We start from the raw sequence: 16,590 nt of genomic DNA, 5'->3' as shown, positions 1-16,590 counted from the left end.
TCAAGTAGCCCCTGCCAATCAGCAGCTCAATTTCTTCCTTGAGTTGCCAGCATTCGTCTGTGTCGTGGCCGTAGTCCCTGTGGAACCAACAGTATTTTGATTGGTCTCTCTTATTTCCCTTGGAGATCATTCTAGCTGGCCAGCTCACGAATTCTTCTCCGCTGATGGCGGCCAATATGTGTTTCAGGGAGGTGTTGAGAGGCGTGAAGGTCTCTTCTCTCCTCTGGGGGGACTTCTCTCGTCTGGGAGCCTTATCGTCCCTACGCTGCTTGGTAGGGTTCTTGTCTTCAGAGGTTCTCCTCCGATTTGAGTCGAGGGCTGCCAGTGTCTCTTCCACTGTTATGTATTCTTCAGCACCGGCCATCAGATCTGCAAGTGAGTGCGGATTTTAGCGAGCTACTGACCGGCGGAAGTCGTTGGACCTAGCACCCGCGAGGAGCGCATTCATGGAGGCTGAGGGATCTAGATTTGGCACTTGAAGTGCCTCCCTGTTGAAGCGGCTGACGAACATTTTCAGAGGCTCATTGTCCCCCTGGCGCAAGGCCATCAAGGATGCTGTTGTTTTCCTTGGCCAGCCGCTACTCATGAAATGGCGGACCAGATCGTCCCCAAAATCTTCGAAGTTGCTAATGGAGTTCGGTTTGATTCTGGAGTACCAGTCTCTTGCCGCACCAGTCAGTGTGGTCGGAAAGGCTCTGCAGAGAAAGCCATCGGATGCACCGTGGAGGAGCATCATTGCCCTGAACGTCTCCAAGTGGTCCACAGGATCAGTGGTCCCGTCGTACTGCGGGACGGTAGGCATTTTAAACCCTCTGGGTGCTGGGGCACCCATGACGTCGTCGGTAAACGGCGTTCTGCTTGAGAACGCCCTAGAGGCGGGCCGGCTCTGATCCTTTGCCAGTTCTTCTATTCGATGGTCCATTTCTTCTATTCTCCGCAGCATCGGGTCAGCTCTACGGTCTGGTGACCTGTTTCTCTCCACCGATTGGCTCGCCGTGGAGCCGGACTGGATTTCCGGACTCCTACGACGGGGACGGGACTTTGCTTGTGGTGCGCGCTCTTCGTGAGCTCGGCGCCTTTGCGCAGAGTGGGACCGCAACCTCCGACGGCGATGAGGCTCTGTCTGTGCATGCCTGACTGTGGAGTGACGGACTTGCCTTGAGTGATGAGTCCGGTCTTCACATTGGCCTGCTGTCTCTCCCCTGAGAATATTCTACCTTTCCTGCACAGGTCGTCGAGCTTCCGGAGGAGGTTGGGGAGGTGCTTGGAGCAGCTGCTGGTACTGACCGACAACTGACCGACAAGAGCCGTCATCTGCTGGAAAAGAGCTTGAACTTGATCCGGAGTGGGTGTAGGATTGAGGTGCCCCGAGCGAATAGGGCTCTGCTCGGCTGTGGTAGAAGCAGCCACCACCTGTGAGGCAATTCGCTCACTCCGAGTCCTGCGAGGCCGCACAGCTTGATTAGTCCGTGCAATTGGTACCCGCGCACTCTTGCGCCCTGCCATTTTTGTAAGGAGATCTGAACAGCTTTTAGTTCCAGGTCCCACGGATGACGCCAATCTGTTAGACCGAAAATCGGTAACAGGTACAGCAGTGACGTAAGAGCTGAGCTGGATGACCAGAGGAGCTGAGTCCTGAGGGACCGGAGTGAAGGGACCGAGTCCTGCGAGGGAGCTGAGCCCTGCACAAAGGCAAGCGAGGTCAGAAGACCAACCCGGGTGTTACTCCGGACAGGCCCTTCGATACTCAAGTCAGTTTATGAGCAGGAGTGCAGAGCTAGTTTAAGAGTTTTGGGTGGAGATGAAGTTTTGCATTACTCATGGTTTGAGCTTTGAATTCTCTTTTATAGAGGGAAACTCGATGACGTGGGATGACCTACTCCAGGACAGGTGTGGGCCTGTGATAGGCTTGAGTTCACCTATTCCAGGACGGGTGGTGGCCTGCTATAGGCTGGAGTTCACCTACTCCAGGACAGGTGGTGGCCTGTGATAGGTTTGAGTTCACCTACTCCAGGACAGGTGGTGGCCTGCTATAGGCTGGAGTTCACCTACTCCAGGACAGGTGGTGGCCTGCGATAGGCCGGAGTTCACCTACTCCAGGACAGGTGGTGGCCTGCTACAGGCTAGAGTTCACCTACTCCAGGACAGGTGGTGGCCTGTGATAGGCTGATAGGCTGGTGTTTTTACATCCCATCAGTATACATAAGAGCAAATTACATCTTTTTTTTCGTGGGCTTGAATCCCCATGATATTTTTGGGTTTCTTTTCTTGATTGATTTCCCGTATTCTACGAAAGACAACAGTCCAAATATTTTGATTGCTATGTAGAGGGCTGTCTCATTAAAAATTTACTACTCATTCTTCCAAAAAGCGCTAAAGCCTCCCAAAATCTCTCTCAACAAAGTAAGTTCTCTTCTTCTTTCTTTTTGATGAAAAATTCTCTTTTTTTTGTCCATTGCAAAGGAAGATGGAGCGGTGGATCATGAAGAGACAGTGAATTGATTAGAAGTTCCCTGCATCAGTTGATTTCTTCGTCAAAGACCCAATGCGCCTTCATCTGTTTTGTTTCGAGATTCTTCTTATTTGTTGGCTAGAAGTATTCTACATTTTGTTTTTTCTATTTTGTTTTTATAAATTTTCTCCTTTTTTCCATTTCGTTGGTTTCAATTGTAGGTGCAATTGCATATATTATCTCTAATAGAGGCATCATGATATCGAATTGAAGGAATCTTCGAACGATCAGACAGAAGTGAACCCAATTTAATTGGGCCTAATATGTTCAAAATAATGATATTTGTTAATGTAGTAAGTGTTGGATTTACTTTTTGCCAAAATTTCTCTACTTTACTGGCTGTAGATATATGAAATGAAGAAGGTTAATCGTAAAGATTGCATTATCACGTATGTTAATTTTTCATGTTTTATCTCAAACGCCCACTTTTTCCCCCTCTCACCTCATTTTCTCCTTCCACCACTAAATCCACATAAAAGTATAGAAGCAGTACTATAGAGACTAGGATTGCAATTTCTAACTTCTCCCCTGGTGTTTATTCACTAAAAGACGTGACACATGACACCCTGAAATTTAAAAAAGTTGGGAAAATAGTAATGAGAAGTGCCACGTGGGATTTGAGAATAGTAAGCAAATCGTTGAAGATCAAGAAGAATGGGAAACAACAATTTTAGGTAAGAGATATGGCACGCTGGATTTTTTTTTTTAATTGCCACGTTTGGATTTTTAAATTACCGAAAGAGAGATATGGTAAGATTTTAGGAGAAGACTTAATTAGAACGTTTCCTAGACACTGGCGTAGGTAACTTACCAGCGCACTGCTATTCACTTAACGCATATAGTTGGAGAACCGTCAGATCTAATCAATCGTGTCCGTTCAAACCAAAGGAAAGAAAAGACCTAATCGGTTGCTCTGTCCCTCTCGCTGGTCTCCCTCCCCCAAGCAGATTTTCCGTCGGTCCGGAGAGTGGTCTCTCCCTCTTGCTGGTCTCTCCCTCTCCAGGTGCGTTTTTCATCTCTCTCCCTCAGAAATTCCGTCTCTCACTCTCTGGATTTTTGAGAAGTTATTTTTTCACTATTTTAATGGTACATGAATCAGGGTTTTCATAGGGTTTCTTGACAAGGCCAGTTTTACTATTTATATGACGGGTTTAAATACTCCAATCTTGTTGAAAAAACGTTGCTTCTTTCCCAGAAAAACCCAGTTTTTACCCTTTTTATGGTACATTAATATGGGCTTCCATAGGGTTTCATAAAGAAGTCAGTTCTACTATGCATATGATGGGTTTAAATACTTTGTTTCCTTCCTAGAAAAGCCCATTTCTTACCCTTTTAATGGTACATAGAACTGGGTTTCCTCACGCCCTTTTTCTCCCTCATTTTTCAGCTAGCAAGTTGAAACCCTATAAAATCTGGGTTCAAACTTATAAATTCCAGGTTTTAGCTTGTAAAAACCTAGATTATAAAATCCTGGTTTCATGTCTTCTGCGGGTTTTTAAGACTGAAATTTGATGCTTCTGTTTACATTAGTCTATTAATCTCTGTTATTTTGTGCAATTGAGGTTTTTGATGTTATGCCTGTATGTTTTGATGAATGGGTATTTGTACATTGTGCTATAGTTATTATTTGGATTTTCTTGTATGTGAAAATTGTTGTTTTGTTAGGATTTACATCTGGCTTGGTTATTTATTTACTTATTTGTAGTTTCTGAGTTTGAATAATGTCTTCATTTTCTGGTAAGCTAGTTCTAGCTGATCTCTTTCCTGTATGATTGATAGTGCTTTCATTTTATGGTAAGCTAGTTCTTGTTGATTCTGATAAACACCAGTGCTTTCATTGGTAGGTACTTCGATCACCTTGGATATTGTGTAATTCTGTTTGCAGATTGTGTAATTGGATCATTGTAGCAGGTGCTTTTGTAATTGCTTTTGAAGATTGTGTAATTGATCACTTTAGCATGTGCTTGTGTAATTGTTTTTGAAGATTGTGTAATTGGATCACCTTAGCAGGTGCTTGAGTAATTGGTTTTGAAGATTCTGTAATTGTTTAGTTGTGTAATTCTGTCTGAAGATTGGAAATGTTGCATTGTAAGCCTCTACATTTCTAGGTTCACATGGGGTAACTAAATGCGTATGCTGTTTTTTTAAAACTTCATCCTCTATCCATATCCTACTTATATGAATGCGTGTGCTGTTTTTTAAAACTTCATCCTCTATCCATATCCTACTTATATGAATACGTATGCTGTTTTCTTTTTTGGTTCAAATAGCCATGTTGTTCAAGTGAGATTGTCAGTGGAATACACCCACATTTTGATCTGATTCTCTACAATTCCTCTACTGGTTTATTTGGAAGGTAAGAGAAGTCTATTTAATTGAGCATTTGTGTTTGTGTTCTCAATATTAGAGACGTGCCATTTTACATGTACCAATGGTACTTTGGAACACATCAAATTTAATCTCAATCTAAGCAGGTTGATCTTCTAATTGACCTTCACTTGGCCCACAAAGTCACATAACACATGATCTTGTATTAATTTGCTTGTGTTTTGAAATGGTAACGTGTTCTGATCTTTGGTCAGGTTTATCTTAAAACATTTGCATCAAGCCATGGGGGGTAAAACTCCAACTTGCTTATGCAGCAATGGGTACATGACACTGAAGTTGTCTGAGGACTGAAAAACCTGGGGACGCTGGTTCTACAGATGTCCAAAGAACCTGGTACTATTTCCCCACTAAATTTCTTTATTCTTATCTTGGATATGGCAAATAATCTGAATTTTTCTTCTAGGAACACCGACGATCATTTATTTGGTGTGATGAGTACGTTCCAGATCACGGTGCAGGGACCGCCTTTTCGAACGTAGATGTGCATTCTTGATGCCTTCAGTTTGGATTCCTGAAAAATCAAGAAGATAGGCATATAAGTAATATATACTGACGAAATTTCACATTTTATCATACAATTGAATACAAAAAACTTGAAATAAATTGAAAACAAAGGTTACCAAAGTTGGCATCGATGTCATCAAACGATAATGATATATTGTTCCCAATCAACACCACAGCTGCAGTAACCCTAAGCAATCCAAATCTTCTCTATATATATTTATTCCCTAACCCTAAATCAAAATAAATGAAACCCACACCATGGTGGATTCTATGGATCAAAACACCAGCTTCCATGCTTCGTATAGCATAAACTGAAATTTAAAATAAAAGGCGTGTGTTAATATTCAAAATATGGGGGTGAAAATCATTTTCAGTCCTTTGTCAAAAATACCTTCCGCCCTCAACAGGCTTGTAAAGGAGATGAAAATACCAAATAGCCATTCTGAGAGATTCCCATTGGAGCAAAGCTCATAAACAAGAAAACACTCATCACAGTAACCCAGCAAAGTCACAAGGTTTGGATGTCTAACATGTGATAGGCTCGTAACCTCCCTCACAAATGTCTCCACATATTCATCCTTGATAATATGCTTAACTGCAACATGCTGCCCTTTTGAGAGTACACCTTTATACTCCTTTCCTAATATATCACAGAAAGTCAGACAAAATCAAGCTTGCTCATGAACCAGACTAAAATCTTTAACCAGTGCCTAAACGATTTCTTCAGGCCATGGAAACTTCAAGTGTATGATGTATAACCTACCTTAAGGATCTATACAAGAAGGCCCAATCCATTGTCTAAAAACATTGCCAATCAAGACACGTATTTGTAGTTGTACATCCATAGTAGTTTTACAAGGAATAAAGTGTGCCATTTTACTAAATCTGTCTACAACGACCATGATACTGTCCCACCCTCTTCAACAGCATTTTGTATTTGGCCGAAGTATGTAGCCTCCTTGATCTATTCTTTCAACTTTTCATACCCCAATGTTTCCATTTTCATGGTATTTAACAGCGAAAAACGTCTGCTAAGAGCATCATCTACTTTATTTTGTGTACCTGACTTGTGTTTAATGGAAAAAGTAAATTCTTGCAAGTAGGATACCCATTTTGCATGCCGAGAGTTAAGCTTGTGCTCTCCTTGTAGAAATTTCAATGCCTTATGATCAGAAAATAACACAAACTCTCGTTGAATTAGATAATGACGCCAATGTTGTAAAGTCTTCACAATGGCATATAGTTCCAAGTCATATATTGAGAAATTGAGCTTACCACTCAATTTCTCTCCAAAGTCTCCAACAGGCTTCTGTTCTTGGCTAAGGACAAAACATATGCCCACCTTTGATGCATCACAGTCCACTTCAAAGATTTTATTAAAGTCGGGCAGTGCTAGCACCAGAGCACTAGTAAGACATGCTTTAATCTCCTCAAAGACCCTTTGTGCTTGAGAAGTCCACTCAAACTTACCATTCTTCATGCAATCGGTAAGAGGAGCCATGATCACACTAAAACCATGAATAAAGCGTCTGTAAAAAGTAGCCAAGCCATGGAAAGAGCGTACCTCATGGACACTTCTCGGCCTTGGCCATTCCACCACAGCCTTAATCTTCGATTCATCGGGTTTGATTCCTTTTGCTGAAACTTCATAGGCTAAGAAAATCAATTTCGCTGCCACAAACACACATTTCTTGAAAGACGCATACAATTGCTTCGCCCTTAATGTGTCAAGTACCTCCCGGAGGTGTTGCAAATGTGCACTTTCATCTTTGCTGTAGACAAGGATGTCATCAAAGTAAACTACCTAAGCACCTGATCCATCTTTCTTTGGCACTACTAAGGCCGGTACAACACAAGGACTGATACTTTCCCTTATATAACCCCTTTTCAGAAGCCCTCTACTTGCGTTCTTAATTCCTCATGCTCCTTTGGTGACATCCTATAATGTGCTTTGCTATGCAAGGTAGCTTCTGGCAATAAATCTATTTGGTGATGAATGTCCCTAAGAGGAGGCAAACCTTGAGGCAAATCTTCCGGAAAAACATCATGATAGTCTTCCACTATTCTTTTGACATGTGCGGGTAAAGTGTTTATTTCCTTTTCTCCTTGCATATCAGCCATAGGACTGATTATTAAGGCAAAAACAAGTTCTGCCGCATGGAGTTCCTTCTCAAATTCTTGCCTTGAGAGACAAGTTTTCTTTTTGCCCGAGTTGCATTTTCCGCTGTCTTCTTTTGATGGCACTAAGACTAGTTTCCTTTGGTCTCTATGAAAGGCATACGTGTTGTTTTTTCCATCATGGATAGTCTCTCGATCATATTGCCATGGCCGGCCTAGTAACACATGACAGGCGTCCATCGGCACTAGATCACACCACACCTTGTCGTTATATCTCTCTTCAATGCTAAATGAAATGAGACAGCATTTAGTTACCCAATCCTCGTTGTTGTGATTAAGCCATGCTAGCTTGTATGGTTTTGGGTTTGATTCCACCTTGAGGCTTAATTTTTGAGCAGCTTCTTGTGAAATCACATTTTCACAACTTCCCGAGTCAATGATTAGCTTGCACACTTTGCCCTTTATAGTACACTTGGAAGCAAATATATTATTGTCTTAGCCAATCTTCTTCCGGCTTAGGCACAAGGCACAACCGTCGAGTGACAGGGCACTCCCCAAGTGCATCTGCGGCTCCTATATATTCACCTTCCTCTTCCACTACCTGTTCCTCCTCACTGATTGGTTTCTCTTCATACATCTCCTCATCAGTTCCTTGTATTAATAAGTGTTGCTGCAACTTTGGACACGAATTAGCATAATGACCCACATTTCCGCACCTAAAACATTTGATATTTGAAGTCCTGTTCTGATTTTTCTGTAGTCAAGGCTGGACTGCTGTTTGAGACCTTCTAACAGGCCTATGAGGGATGGATTGAGGAGGCATGGTGCGTGTAGGGGCTGTTGGAGGCGTGGGCTGTATACGGGAAGACATTCCGCCACTATTTGCATAGGAAAATCTGCTAGTAATGCTTCTTTTTTGTTAATCTTCCAATGCTTGGGCTCTTGCACGAGCTTCCTGAACACTTCCACAGTGATGTAACACTAAAGCATATTTCAATGAAGGCTTCAAGCCTTCCACATATCTCGAGACAAGTTGTCCTTGGTTTTCTCGCAAGTTGTTCCGAGCCACCAACATATGAAATTTATTAGTGTATTGTGCAACGGAGCAATTACCTTGTCTCAACTTGAGCAACTTTTATACATGTCTTGCCTGTAATTAAAAGGAAGGAATCCCTTTCCCATTTCTCTCTTCAATTCTTCCCAACTTTTATACATGTCTTTGCTACCACTATGTTAAATATAATGTCTAGACTCTAGACTCTAGACATTCACATATACTTCTATTGTATTTTATCTCTAAAGTATCTTTCTGCAAGCTATTAGGTGAATGAAACAGAGGGTGAATTTACTGTGGCAAGTAGAAATAGATGTTCACCTGCTATGCCTTGGCCAATGAAGTTCAAAGCATTTAGATCATTCGTGGCAGCATAGATCTCCTTAATTGGAATTTTCTGACAGCCAGACCCTTCAGATACTAACTCCTTGGAATCTGTAGAAGTAAACAAGCCAATGCTCAATTTACTAAGTGTTAAAAGTGGTAAGTTACAATGGATGAATAATCTAGGAATGGGAAATGCTATGAAATACCATCTTTTTCTTGTGGAATACTGGATATAGACCATTTTTTTGTCGAGTGCCACACGGCCCACACCACAATAATTACCAATATGAAAATCCCTACTAGACCCCCAACTAGCAGCCACAGACCTATTTCATTGCAAAAACTGCCCAGGTTAGAAAAGAGATCAAAATAACTCATATAGAATGAGGTTTTGGTCATCGTTTCGAAGAAGGTTTCACCTGTGAAAATCTTAAAGCTTTCTCTTCTACTTTGTTGTCTGTCTGCAAATAATTGGATGATTCATTACCAAACTATTCTTTAACAAATTAAGGCAAAACACAAAAGAATTCACAGAAAAAAGCAACATAGTAGGAACGTTTCAGTAAGCACATCAAGATTAAGGAGTAACTGGAAAAGACATCAAAGAACACTGAATGAATAAAAGCAGCATAGAAAGAGAAGATTATGAGCCCAAAGAACCCTAATATAGCAAGCTCACAATAAGCGATTATTCCATTTCTCTAAAATAACCCAATCTCCATTTGCAGTCACCTATAGGGTAAACAATTTACATCCATACAAAGTTAACTAAAATGCACCAGCATGATATATGATCTTAAAAGCCTCGAACATAATCAACTAAATGAATCATTTAGGGTACGGAGTACAGCCTACTTCGAGACAGTAAAGGCAACAAGAAAATTTGCTATAGGAACAAGACTAGAGCAGAAAATGGGCATCCCTCACCAAACCCACCCAGAAACACATGTACACCCTTTTCTAAGCTCTCAACCCTCTTCAGAAAACCTCAAATACAAAATAAGCCATAAACCCTAATACAAAGTGGGTCAAAACAAGCTTTTTTCTGACATAAGCGGATTGAATTCAAGACACCCAACTCAACACTCCGATACTACTGAACCACAAGTTCAGAGCACAAATAAAAGATTCTCACATATTTAAAGACTAGGATTAGCAAAACTGAAATCTATTTTGAGGGCTACAATAAGGAAAAGAAGAATTCCTGCAAATGAGAAGGAAGAGAAGTACCATTCAAAGGACTTGATAACATCAATCTCAGAAGCCATCTTGTTCAAACTTTTGAGTATGTCTTCCACTTGTACCCCTTCCTTGAACTTAACCAGTACTAAATGGTTCAATTCACCCATGGTTGCACTGTCAAGAGGTCCGAGCATATGGGCATTTTATAAAGGTGAAGGCTCCATACATGCTTTCACAATCTCACTACTGCTTTGTTCGACCCCACTGCTTTGTCGATGCCTTTGCTGAGTAGTAAGGCAGCTTGAGGAAATCACTGTTTCATGGACAACATCTCCCACCTGATATTATTTGACATATCAACTACACAAGGTGGAGAGCCTCAAATCAGCTAATAAATTACACCTTTTGGGGCCCCCATTTGAAATGCAGGAATTTCCAGAAAAGTTAGGAAAAGAAAAACTTACCAGAATTTCTTGCCATTCCATTGATTACAAATGAAAAAAAAAAAAGTTACTTGAACTACAGCAGTTCAAATTTCATTTAAGTGGAGGATTTTCAATTTATACTGATCCCTCCAAGGAAGGCATAACATTAAATCAAGGTAATTAAACAAGTTACTTGAACTACAGCAGTTCCAGGTGTAAGAGCTGTTTAGATAGGTTTCTAGAAGTGGCTATGTTAAGTCTCTAAGAAGCTTATTTCCAGATTTACGGACTTCGGTAGAAGTTTAATTACAGCAAGTTTGCTTTATTGTGTCAGAACTATAATTTCAGTACAGGTGAAGTTTAAGCTAGAGGCTCTAAGCCAATATTGGTGGGATTCTATATATATATGGCATGCAAGAGACAAAGTTCAGGAACCTTTTGTATGGGAGTTTGATGTTTTCCTCTATATTTCCTGTTACTTTCTGTTACTTTATATTTGAGCACCTCCATAACCCCCAAAAGAACATGAACCAATACAACCTCACAATATGAAAAGATCATTGGTCGATCTTCTAGCAGCTAGATTTTGCAACACTGACTCTTTCCTTACTTTTCCAGCATGCAAGGAGAATACACATGAAAGTGAGGGAAATGGCACCATGTGCGTAGTCTATTTTTAGTGCACTCCACTACCCATAAAAATAAAGAATTTGCAACATTACACTAAACCCTGATGAATGCTAGAAGAAAATGTGTTATATGGATAAATCAGAGCAAACAATGAAAAACATGCATGTGCTAAGAGAAATGAAAACATAGCTTGCTTATCAGGGCAGTGGCAAGGGCCCTGTGATAACTACTTAATAACCCAGTTTTTGGTGTGGGGGCAATCATTGTGGTGGTATACAACAAGATGTGGCCCATCTCACTTGACTAGGGGAATTATGCATCTTATGTTCAAACCAAGTAACTTAACTGGAATTTTGCATGGACCATGAGTGAGAATAATGTGTTTTAACCAAGTCCGAATAACCAGTTTCTCATTGTTGAATACTGCATTGAACCAATGTATGCTTAACCAATTTACAATCACATTAAAGAAAGGGTACCTTTTCATCCAATCTGTGAATAAAGCCTTCTGTAGCACTCTAGACTCTACCGAAAGGCAGTAGAAAATCTACATTTCCCCACCCTACCTACACAGTGTAAGTATGTTAAGAAGCAAGAGAAATCTAAGAACACTCAACATAAACACAATAAACACATGAAGGCATACTAAAAGATATGCCAAATTCCCAAATTTACACATGCTAGAGACATGAATTTCAGGGAAAGTGAGCAAATGCTAATATTACTAAAAACTATCTATCTCAGCATTTCTATATCAAATGCTAACGCTAATAGATGGGAACTGCCTTTCTCATCGTAGATCTCGTGTCTGTAGGGAAAGTGAGCAACAACTTCTCAACTCTCGACTCATGACCCATCCACAACTTGATAACTTCTTATTTACACTGAATTCCTAAAGAAAACTAAAGGGAAAAGTTACATCATCAAGGAAAGTAAAGAAAAATTACATCAGAAAGGAAAGTAAAGAATAAACAATGCTGAATGCAATTCCTATCCCTTTGCTACCTGATCAGTTGTTCATATCAACCTCCTTATTTATGCACACTTAAGATATAAAAATCATTAAGCAAAAATAATATGACCCCCAGCAAAATCATCCCTTTACTACCTCGTCCACACAAAAAATTTGGAATCGGATACAAGAGTTTAGCATATCCCCAACCACTGTTCACATGAAGATTATCTATAGAGTGCCTCAAACATTGTTCTTAGTACTCTGGTATGTCCTCCGGAAGGAGTACTGTGTAATTCATACATGAGTTGGTGCCGTAGATTAGACTGTGAGTTATGGGAAATGTTGCCTACAAATTGACATTGCCAGAAGATAGTCGGATTCATCCTGTCTTCCATATTTCGCAACTCAAACCATATCATGGACCAACACCAAATCCTCCTTGCATTTTGCCTTCATTAACTGATAACAATCACCCAGTTGTTTCACCACTTGCCATTTTAGGCCGAAGAGCTGTGCTTCAGCAAGATAAACCAATAACTCAGGTGCTCGTTCAATGGCAAGGACTTTTACTGGAGGACACTTCTTGGGAAAATTTAGTCGATCTTCAATCGGATTACCCATCCTTCAACCTTGAGGACAGGTTATTTTTCAAGGGGTGGGAAATGATAGAGAACAGGGTATATCAGAGAGCCAACAAGAAGAACAGAAGGAGATTGCTGACAAACAAGGACAATCGGAAGGTCAATCAGATCACGACAAAAGAGTCAGAGGCAGTAGAATGACCAGAACACCCAGGTGGATGAAGGATTATGTCCATCGTTAGATTAACATAATCTGATTCATTAAAAGGTTGTTAAACTAGGATGTTATCGTTTACGCTTTCCATGTAATTCGAGAATAATGCCAGCTAGGCTCAGTTGGTTATGATCTGAGTCAGAGAATCAAGTCCTGTTATGTAAAAGAGGCCTATAAACAAGGGCATTAGGAGAGGAGAAATATAAAGAAATACAATTTTCTCGAATCTTCTTCTTCTGCTCTCCCTCTTTCTCTTTTCCTTCTCTTCTTCTACCTATTTTCGTTCTGTTATAGAGACTTGGTAATCGTCACTACTGGGTCATAACACATCTTCACAATTTCTCGACCCCTTAGATTCTAAATGACCTAACTACCCTTATTTTATGGAAATGCCTAAAATGCATATTAAAGGGCTAAAATGACCAAAGTACCCCTACTTATGCAAATGCACATGAAACAAAAGAACATTTCCTACACTAATGAGCATTCAAAAGCCGATGTAACTTTTAAGGGGATGCTCTTGCATCAGCCGGACCGACATCTTTTCCTATTTTAACCTTAATATTTTCAAATCTAAGACCTATTATAGGATCCTTTTATGTCTATTTACCCGCTCAAACATATCGTAGAGTTAAAAACACATAAAATGGCAAGTACATTAGGAATTCTGGAAATATCGTTAGAGAAGAAATATGAAATAAATCACCATCAGAATACAAGACATCTACACAAAAATTTTCTTAATTATTCTGTATTGCTTGTACTTCCAAAGCATACTACACTAAAGGGAGGAGTCTTTACCTTCATCAAAGTGGTGTATGGTTGCACAATTCATTACTAACTACGCAACCAAAATCAAAACATCAAAAACACAAGGAAAAGCAAAGAATCAATAAATTTATACTAAAACTAACAAAAAATCCCAAATTTGAACCGAAACAACAAATGAAAAAATTGTCCCAACTCAATTACTCCAATAAAAATGTCAAAATTGATTTCCAAATCGCCAAGCACAACAAATTCTAACATAAAACAGAGATCCAAAAACTAAAGGCCGGAGTTAAACAAGATCTGACATTTTCCTGGCCAGATTGTTGTGGAGAATCCGTCGAAGGAATATCTTATTCTACAAGAAAAAAAGGCTAATCTAATAAAACTTCAGATCTAAAAAAGAGAAAGGACGAGAGATAATTCTGCATGAGTACTACACTAAAACAGGCAACTCACACAAAAAGAATAGTGATCAAACAATACCAAATACTAAAAGCCCTAAAAACTAAATCCATATAAAAATTAAACAACTCACTAATTTCACTCAAAGTAACCAATATTGCTGATGAATTAAAAGAACCCTACATCGAAAATCAGAAAATGGGTAAAAGTGAAAACAATAAACAGAGCTTTGGCACATATTTATAACGAAAGAGAGAGGAGGAAAAAAAAACCTACCATGATCTAAGACATAAAATGAAAAAAATGCTTCTAGATCTGAAACTAATAAGCAATAACTTGAAACCCATCTTGAGAAAGAATAGAGGAATCAGGAGAACTCACATGCTTGGAACGATTGTGTAGATCTCAGGCCAAAAGGAATGAACCCTAACCCCAAATGCCCTCTTCTTCGTTTCACAGTAGCCAAAAGTAGGGATGGCTTGGGGATGGAGCCAAATGGAAAGGGGTGGTCGAAACCGTAGAAAATAAAGGAAAAAGAATGGTCAAACCCTAAAAAAACAGAGCAATGGAAGCTTCTCTCTTCCTCAGTTTCATCTCCTTCATCAATCTGCAGTGGAGAATAGAGTTTCACGGCAGTTTTGGGCTTCTAGATGTCACGGAAGATTAGGGTTTCACGTCTCCTTCGCCAATCGCAAACGAGGATGGAAAAGAGGGAAAAGAGGGAGCAAAAGACACGGGAGATTAGGGTTTCAGGTCTCCTCGATCGTCAATCACAGACGACGATGGAAAAAAGGGAAAAGAGGGAACGGGAGAGAAAAGCGAGGGAGTGGGTAGCGCGGGAGAGAAGCGAGGGAGTGAAAATTTCGCGCGAGTGGGTATTCTACTTTATGTTTTCTCCGGAGATATACCAGCGGGCGGCTAAATACCAACATTCAACAGCGGTTTTTAAAACCGTTGGTAAATAACCGCTGGTAAATGATGATTTTGTTGTAGTGTTCTTTTGTTCATTTATTTTGAATCACTTTAGTTTTTCTTCTCTTTGTTTACTCTTTTCGATAATGTTAACAAAAGTGACTAAGAACCCGGTAGTTTTGATGAATAGTAAGCATATGGTTCACGACTGCGGTGTTTGCCAGTCGACTGGTTACTTATTGGAACCATTGATCAAGTTTGGACAAATTTGAGGTTCCTTCCAAATGAAATTGCATAAATTTGATGTCAAACACTATGTTCTTTGATGAATCTTCTAAGTCAATTTTCCTTTCATTAATCACCTTAATAGTGATATTCTTTTTCCTCTTCAGACTCGATAGAAGATACTAATAGTATTATAGCTTTAACATTATGCATGTTACTATTATAGCATTTTTATTTAAAACCAGGGCATTCGGGTAGCTCTATAATCCACTTAGAAATTACTGCAACCTACAACTTATTAGAAACAAGATCCTTTTCTTTTCATCCTTATTTATGTCGCATTTTTCCTTTTATTTTTACATCAAATGTTTAGAGTCTACCTTTTATAGTTGCATGTATAATCTTATCAATTTCATTCTTTTACTGGTAAATTACTTCAGAACTGAGGAATTGAAAATTCTGTCTTTTCTTTCCTTTATTTATAACTACTAATTTATTTGTACATTTAGATTTTATTTTTATAGGGTTGTCAACAATTATTCTTATGGATCTTTTTAAGTATGTATCTTTAATTTTAAAATAGTTTTAAAGAATTTTTTCCTCGCTCCGTGCATCGCACGGGTCTGCAACTAGTCTAACTAGTATTCCGTACCCATGCTATGCATGGGTGTAAAAGAGGGGCCCACATCATCAAAACATGAGCTGCAAAAAAGTGCAACCCACCCCATTTTGTGGGGGCCATCTTGATCGTCCGTACCTCAAAAATGGGGCCGTTGAATGATCCAAACAAATCAAATGAGGGCCACAAATCAAAAGTTTAGAATCATCCAATGGTCCTCTTCTCGCTAAACTGTGGGGGCACATTTTACACCTCATGTGTTTATAGGGTGGGGTCCACTATTTTACACCCTTGGACTAAGAAATTCAACAACGAAGGAAATCATATCGTACTCATAAATCCATAAATATAATAAAATTGAGAAAGAAGAGGGCATCTTGCACAAATAAGAAATAAGATAAAGGAACCATTTGGGGTGCACATCTGAAATATAAAACAGAGAAATTAAAGCAGAACATCAAGCGTTTAGTAACACATGCATGTTTTCAAGAAGGGAAATGATTTCTGTGCGTGCTCTAATGTTTTGATAAACATGCGCTCCAACTTTTGCCGTGTAGTATTTAACGGGTTGTTAGAGGAATATACAAACATGTGGAACGCATGTTTATCAAAACATTGGAGTGCTGAAATCATTTCCCTTCAAGAACCAGGAAAATACAAATAGATCTCAAGAAAAATAAAATCTGGCTTCTTATTTTAACTTTCTGTTTGCAGAACACCAACGGAATAGTTAGCATTATATGATGGTAATTTTTGGGGCATAACCCATGG

The 16,590-nt window shown here is 39.7% G+C and overlaps 1 protein-coding gene and 1 long non-coding RNA gene across 5 annotated transcripts; one reads left to right on the top strand and one right to left on the bottom strand.

The window, feature by feature from the left end:
- The first annotated feature begins 3,359 nt into the window (after positions 1-3,359).
- On the top strand, positions 3,360-8,726 carry LOC143880203 (uncharacterized). Of its 3 annotated transcripts, XR_013251587.1 has the most exons (5): positions 3,373-3,515; positions 4,783-4,868; positions 5,095-5,233; positions 5,304-5,439; positions 8,283-8,726. It is a non-coding gene; the product is annotated as an uncharacterized LOC143880203 (long non-coding RNA). The 3 variants fall into 3 exon arrangements; XR_013251586.1 differs by lacking the exon at positions 8,283-8,726 and having other exon boundaries at positions 5,304-5,572; XR_013251588.1 differs by lacking the exons at positions 4,783-4,868; positions 8,283-8,726 and having other exon boundaries at positions 3,360-3,515; positions 5,304-5,572.
- On the bottom strand, positions 5,048-10,782 carry LOC143880202 (putative L-type lectin-domain containing receptor kinase I.4). Of its 2 annotated transcripts, none has more exons than XM_077383012.1 (5): positions 10,134-10,782; positions 9,323-9,364; positions 9,110-9,229; positions 8,898-9,011; positions 5,048-6,044 (listed from the first exon to the last, which is right to left on the bottom strand). In XM_077383012.1, the coding sequence occupies exons 1-5, from the start codon at positions 10,153-10,155 to the stop codon at positions 5,749-5,751; spliced, it is 594 nt and encodes a 197-aa protein (XP_077239127.1). In that variant the 5' UTR covers positions 10,156-10,782; the 3' UTR covers positions 5,048-5,748. The 2 variants fall into 2 exon arrangements, with proteins under 2 accessions (XP_077239127.1, XP_077239128.1); XM_077383013.1 differs by having other exon boundaries at positions 5,048-5,411.
- Positions 10,783-16,590: the final 5,808 nt, after the last annotated feature.

Source organism: Tasmannia lanceolata, unplaced genomic scaffold (assembly GCF_043159265.1).
Source record: "Tasmannia lanceolata isolate RefF3 unplaced genomic scaffold, GAP_Taslan_0.1 ptg000006l, whole genome shotgun sequence".
In the NCBI taxonomy this organism is placed as follows: domain Eukaryota; kingdom Viridiplantae; phylum Streptophyta; class Magnoliopsida; order Canellales; family Winteraceae; genus Tasmannia; species Tasmannia lanceolata.
The sequence above is the reverse complement of the archived record's forward strand: the minus strand, read 5'-3'. Positions and strand labels throughout refer to the sequence as shown.